We start from the raw sequence: 7500 nt of genomic DNA, 5'->3' as shown, positions 1-7500 counted from the left end.
CCATTCGATTGGTTTCTTAGCTCTCAATATTTTAATTTGTATCAGCAATGTCCTTTATGCCCCAGCCCTATTTTATCTAAACAAAGCTTATGCTTATAAACCATTTGAGAATGAAGAGATGAAAACTCCTGTCACAGAGGACCGCAGCTTCTATAATACTAGTGACACACAGTCCCAACAAAACTATGCTAGTTACGGTGGGGCCAGTGATAAAGTTGAAGCTGATCAAAAGCTAAATCTAGAAATGGGTAAACCTTCCCAAGCATGGGATCCACCCGCAGACCATGGCTACCATAGTAGTGAGAGTCGTTACAATACTAGTATCGGCACTGATAAAAGAAGCACATATAATAACACTGGTGGAAGTAATTATACTCAGAGCAGTGGAACTGGTTACAATCCTACCGGAAGCAGTTATAATAACAGCGGAAACCGTTATGGTGGTGGAAATTATAACAATGAGACAAGTCAGAGATTTGGTGACGATAAATATAACAGATGGGAACAACCTTAAGATCGATGCATACGTGCACAGACATGTACGTATATATCAATATACAAATACATACATTCATATACACACATAAGCAGCCATAGATATGATGATATTCATTTATATATGATATGTATATATATAGATAGGAACAGATTTACATATTTGTATGAGTAAAAATATTCTAATTATCTTAGAGCTAAACTTGACAGAAGAACAATATTCATAATACTCGAACATTAGAGAAGAAAAAAAAAACTGCTGAAATTGAATAGGAGTAACAAGTATGAAGGCAGGTATTTAGTGCGCATGTCATTGAATCAAAGTGAAGACTTAAAGATAGCTATTTGCATTTCACATCAGATTTTCAGTAACATTTCCTCGGTAACTCATTATTAAATTGAGGCTTTTGAACGTCACGTAGACGCAACACAACAGTTGTTAAATAGGACTAATTTTAAAATGGTGCAGTAAATTTATCGCAAGCAAAGGTAATATAGATTTCTGATTATCTGTAGAAATACAGTTAAATTATAATTGATTTAACATAAATACCGGTTAATTCGTCCGGGAATTTAATAAAACAAATATGGTAACAGTATCAAGTGTTGAGGTGAACCACTTCCTAACGTATTAGGATAACTACATTAGAATGCATGAGATTAACAGCGAATTAAGCATAAACTACTGCCATCTTAGCAATAATAATAATAATAATAATAATAATAATAATAATAATGATAATGATAATAATAATAATAATAATAATAATAATAATAATAATAATAATAATAATAATAATAATAATAATAATAATAATAATGATAATGATAATAATAATAATAATAATAATAATATAATAATAATAATAATAATAATAATAATAATAATAATAACAATAATAATTTGTCTCTTAGGGATAGTAAGGATTATCAGGAGTGTCCTAAGCATTTGAAAGTCTGCTGAAACTAGTGGGTACCTAAGGTCATAGGTAATAACCTGTTATCCACAGAATCCCTATCAGGAATACGACCGAACCTGAGAAAAGCCAAAATAATAGTAATAATGATTTCTGTGTTGATATTCTGTATCAAACTACCCCTTCACATCAACCATCTGAAACTTCATTGAAAAAAAACAACAAGAGATTACTAACGTAAATAGTAGGTTGCCATATATATATATATGAAAAATGATGTTGGTAGTGGTGGCAGCGGTAATTGTGATGGTGGAGTTGGTAATGGTGGTGGTGGTGGTGGTGGCGGCAGTGGTGGTGATGGTGGTGGTATTGAAGAGGAGGAGAAAGTAGAAGGAAGGAAAATAATAACCAAGAGAACAACAACGAGGATTTTGATAATAGTGTGCAATGCATGGTAAGGTAGAATAGCAATGCCATGACACCACTGTAAAATGGGAACAGTATTCATAGAAGCGAGTCTGGTGTTAAACTTCAATTTCTAGTTGAAATTGCTACACTTGTTTTACATCTCCTACATCAGTGAGTTCATTTGTAATTAACAAATTATGTGATATATATGAAACACCAGACTGACTTGCTTTTGACAAGAGCTGGATTTCAAACTCCTCAGTCGTGACTAAACCATCCAAAATAGTTGTAGAAAATACTACGCTTACATATTTTTGACATTTACATTTATTTTCTACATTTATATGTTTCATAGAACACATCAGAATATTACAGAATATTTACTCTACTCGTTTACCAAACCTTTTAGTTTTTTGGTGTTATTTCTGCGATTGAAGAAGCGCATTGTATTTGTTATAAAACATTGTGTAGTGTGTGGAGATGCGTGGCTTAGTGGTCAGGTTGCTGAACTCAGAATCGTAAAATTGTGGTTTCGATTTCTAGACTGGGTGATGTGTTGTGTTCTTGATCCCAACATTCTATTTCACGTTGCTCCAGTGAAAAATGAGTAATCCTGCGACAGACTGGCGTCTCGTCCAGCGGTGATTATATATACGCCACAGAAACTGGGAAATCGGTTCTATCAGTTCATATGATCAAGGAAGGAGGTTTATTCTTTACAGCATAATGTAGTAATTTAACAAGAACGTCTAGAATGACTATGTTGCTGCAGGGACAGTAGTTGGTATTTAGGCAACAACTTAATGTTGTATGTATAGCCAGGACACTTAACGAACAAACAGCCAAGTCAACTTCGTTGAAATAGATATACATACAAACACACAATATATGTACATACTTATACATATGACAATAATATTGTTACATATATGTCTGAATATGTATGTGTGTATGATACAGTGTTGCAAAATTTCAACTATGTAAGGACGAATAGTACAATATAAATCACGAGTTTTTCTTTAGTTTACAATTTTGCGATAAAATTCCTCGATGTGTGCCACCTAGACATGAATGGACTCCGCAAAGTTGAGTGCACGATAGAGGAATCGCGAAGGTTTTCTTCGGCATCCCAACGGAGTATGTAAATAGAAATTTATCGCTAATAGGAAAGATTGCGTATAGTTTTGGACTTGTTTTTCGTCCGTCGAAACTATGCACACAAAATATATAAGTTGTATGAGGTCGTCAAAGTTAATTAGCTAAAAATGTTATACGTCTATCTACGAGTAAAATCCCCCAAAGTCACATTTATCCTGAATTCGCTTATTATTATTTCATTATTACATGAAACAACAATCGATTTTACTAATTACTATGATAAACAAGGATATGGCTAACAAGACGAATAACAACAACGAAACACCGATATCTTTATCGGCCAAGCTACCAACATTTAATACTGCCAGAGTTTTGTTTTGTCGACATCAAACTACAGCTGACTGCGTGATTAAAGGACATTAGACGGGGAAATTCAAGCAACATGTTCCTTCGGCATCTGACTTAGCGACAATTATAGTATCAGTATCAATAAAAACATACACACACATACACACACGCGCGCATGCACATATACATACATATGTATAAACATACAATCATACGTACATATATCGATGTGAGTGTGTGTGTATGTGTGTGAGTAAGTGTATGTAAAACTCATCTTCAGGTCTCTTTTCGCAATAAAACTTCATTAGAGTTCATTGCAGTTGCTTCTTGTACAGCTTTCGAGCAATTAGCTTAACCGGGTTTGTGGATACGTATTTTTGCTCGAGAGTGTACGCTAAATTATGCAGTTGTCTCTCTGACGGTCTGTAGGTCTGTCTATCTCCATAATATGCATATATATACACACACAAGTATATGTTTATATACATACACAGTCTCACACATGCACTCACAAGTGTGTATGTGTATCGTGTATATTTCTATATGCATTTGTGTTTGCACTTGTAGAAGTGTACGCAAATTGAGGGAGAAACACGAGACAGAGGAAGAGATGGTTTAAAAGAAAGGGAAATATTGAGAGAGAGAGATAAAGAGATAGAGGGGGAAAACTGACCGTTCATGAATACATAATGAAAACGATCTGTGCGCATTATGTCTATAGACACGGTTATGTATTCATAAGTAATATGATTAAATGCAGATGCATACAGCTTAAGTGAAAGTGAATGTAATGGAACTGGGTTCGATTCCTGCAGTGCCTTTTACTTTCTTCTTTTCTTTCTGCAACTGTATAACACAGATGACAAATTATGCGAATACATATTTATCGTCCAATCCAGCGTCATCTGCTTAAGAGAATTAAAATGCTCGATCGTATCTTGTTAAAAGTTCAATAGAGATCATATCTATTGGGTATAGTTTAGTTCCAGCAGGTTGACTATCAAGAATTGCCATCCAGGTCTTTCTTAGATTGCAAATTTGCACGCATTGCATTTAAGCCTGTCCATTTATTGATGTTAGCCATCCACTTAATATCTGCATTTTCTCTTCTTTTCCATTTTACTTCCTATAACTTATCTCTGTGAAGAGATAAGAAATGCTGTATTAATGTTTGTTTAGATATTCCTTATCGTAAGTTTAAAGAGGAGTCTTAGTTCATTAGTATTGACACTGTGGAAAACTACAAAACATTCACAAATTATTTCCGTTCATATTTCTATATCATTATTAATATAAATTGATACAGTGATATTACATCTGTGCTATCTAAGATGGTAATTTGTAAGGTTATAAGGGTGGTTTGTAGTCATTAATTCTGTTGCAGAGGTTTTGTGGATGAACTAAAGCAATCCAAACTCTATGAAATCGCAAACAAATAGTTATATTATCTTTTCCTTCGATAAAAATGCTTGAAAGTACAGAAGTACTTTCACTGTACGTCTCTGTATATTACAGGTACATCAATTCGATTTTTGGACCAGTGATGCAAGAAGGATTTATTAGATAACATGAGAAAGCTCTGCCGATCCTGTAACCTTCTGCTTTAGTTATTGCCGTTACTGCTGTTGTTTATAGCCTGTTCATTTTCTGATTGAAGAGACTCTTAAGCGAAAACATTCCACTCCGATCTCACAGTCTTATATCCGACATCATATAATTGCATGTAGCAGTTCATTATTGAATGTATGGGCTCTTAAGTATTTGCGTGTAATATAACTTTTCTGCAACCAATACTAACACTACTACAACGAGAGCTGACTGTGGTGTTATTCCTAGATATTTCTTCCTTGGCTCAATGCATATTTAATTTTAGTGATTTCCGTGAAGATGTGCATAAAATGCTGAATTTTTAGCCAAGATTTGAAGCAAAGAGAATCACATCGAACAAAGTGTTGTTTGTTATTTAAATTGTTTCTCTTAGCTCAGAGATAAATAATATTTTCTGATTTAAGCACAAGACCAAAGATTTTGAGGGGAGGAAGTTAGCCAATTAGCACGGCACCAGTAAATGACTGTACTTATTTCTTTGAGCACGAAAGAATGAAAAGTAAAGTTAGCAGCAGCGGGACTTCCTTTGAAGATGTTAAGTGCCGGAAGAAATATCGAATGTTCTAAAGATTCTGTCAATGCTCTGTCCGTATTGAAGCGAATGTTGAAACAGCTGTTAGTGGTTAATATTCTAATATTTGTTCATTAATACGTTCTGAATTCTTATCCTATCGAGGTTGACTTTGTCTTATATTAGTTCAGGAACCATAGTTCCAGCCAAGCAATTGGGCTTTCACCCCTTTCTCTAAATATACGAACTTGTGTTTCGATTAAAAATAAGAATTTATAATCTTTGACTGAGATTTTAAGAGGCTGCAAGAATTTCCATTTTTTTAATGAAAACACTCCATCTATATATGACAAGCACAGCTCAGCAAGTATGTAAAGAGTCAAGTAATTCTCGCTTCCTTAGCCATCTAGATGAAAATAGATATCATAATCGGTAAAGATTCTATTTATATTTGTTTGTTTATTTTTACGTAACGATGTTTCGTTAACTTGGCGTGCCGAGGTCTCATGTCTCTGAATTACAGAAGTATGAGCAGCAATAAACAATTTTGTTGACTCTATATAAAAAAAATTATGTCTTCCACTGCTGCCTGCTGATTTATTGTAGGAATTGCTTGGCAATCCTGATAAAATTATGCTACAGCAATTTTTTTATATAGTGACAACCATATATTAAAATAACGGTGCTTGAGTCTTTTAATTCTCCTAATATCACGGAGAAATCAAAATTAATTTCGTATAGTTATTGTCTTTGATTTTCGGTACTGCTGAGTTATCATATGTGCCATCTATTTCCTACGGCGAAAGCTCCTTTCCTTCGTATTGCCTCTTTTTCTTTGTCCGGCCTCTTTTCCTTCTCATTACATTCGTCCTTCTTGTCCTACACATTCTCATTTTAATAATCAATATCCTTACCATAACGATCAGCCACGCCATTCGGTTAGTGAAGTTTTAATACTTTCTACTTAATCGCATTCGTAGTAGTGCCAAATAATAATTTTTTTTTTTTGAAATTTGAATACGTACATATAAATACACCCACACATATATGCTTGACCAATAGGATTTTATTGTTAATACAGTAAATATAAACATTCAATGAATGAAGGACTCAAATACTGTTCGTAGAACTGAAATAATATCTAATATTCATAGTAACTGTTTTTGAGGAGCCAATTTTAATAACGATTCTTTGGAGTAAACAGTCAATATTAATATATATATATTTATATATGTATAGAAATAGATATATATGTATGTATAGATGGATGGATGAATGTGTATACATATATATGTAAATACAGATATATAGATATGTGTGTGTGTATTTAATTTCTCATCAGGTTTATACTCAAATTCTTATTTGACGTAATATACTGGCAATAGAAATCAACAAGTAACGGACCAGTGACGACAGTATAGCATTTATGATGACAGCAGCATCTACAAATTCGAAAAACCAAGCAAAAAAAATTATATAATCAAAATAACACTAACAACTACCATGAGATACTTTGCACATGCAGATGATTCAAAAATTGGAGTCTTCCTAAAAATATATTTTATTACTTGGTCCAATTTTCTCCGATTTTTGTTCTGGCGATATTTAGTATTATCACTAACAAAACAGAGTTTATGCTTTTTTTAAACACAAAATATTTTCAACCTCAACTACAAGCATTAGTAATACGACAACCATTACAAGTTATGCTACCAACATTTGTTCGTTAGTCACGTTTTGCTACAAGTAACATGATGCTTAGTAATGCATCGCGTTACTACTTCTACTACTATTAATACTACTACTACTACTACTGCTACTACTATTGATAATAATAATAATGCTTATGTCACCACCACCACCACTATTACTACCGCGCTTGATATTAAACCTACTAAGACCGCTAATATTCCAATACTAATACTAATCATATTATATATGTACTTGATCATAGAATTAGAGTAACGTTGCTGTATATAAATAATTGAAATTAAATCTAGAAACATTGGACATTTATTTTATTCCATAGTCTATTATTAAGTCTAAATGCTTAGATACATATTAAAAATGTGAAATTGTACAATGATTCTAGATACATTTTAAAGGGGAAAATAT

At 33.1% G+C, this 7500-nt stretch overlaps 1 protein-coding gene and 1 long non-coding RNA gene across 7 annotated transcripts in view; both read left to right on the top strand.

The window, feature by feature from the left end:
• LOC115212373 (probable vesicular acetylcholine transporter-B) overlaps positions 1-2633 on the top strand; it is a 4662-nt gene extending 2029 nt beyond the window's left edge. Inside the window, exon 1 of the mRNA XM_029781253.2 lies at positions 1-2633. This exon is cut by the window's left edge and continues 2029 nt beyond it. Within this exon, the coding sequence (XP_029637113.1) occupies positions 1-514 (514 nt within the window). The 3' untranslated portion in view covers positions 515-2633.
• LOC118763604 overlaps positions 1-7500 on the top strand; it is a 16105-nt gene that overhangs the window by 7217 nt on the left and 1388 nt on the right. For all 6 annotated transcript variants that reach the window (XR_004999358.1, XR_004999357.1, XR_004999359.1 and 3 more), the window contains exon 2: positions 6697-7500. This exon is cut by the window's right edge and continues 1388 nt beyond it. This is a non-coding gene — a long non-coding RNA (uncharacterized LOC118763604). The remainder of the gene's footprint in view (positions 1-6696) is intronic.

Source organism: Octopus sinensis, linkage group LG5 (assembly GCF_006345805.1).
Source record: "Octopus sinensis linkage group LG5, ASM634580v1, whole genome shotgun sequence".
NCBI lineage: Eukaryota > Metazoa > Mollusca > Cephalopoda > Octopoda > Octopodidae > Octopus > Octopus sinensis.
The sequence above is the reverse complement of the archived record's forward strand: the minus strand, read 5'-3'. Positions and strand labels throughout refer to the sequence as shown.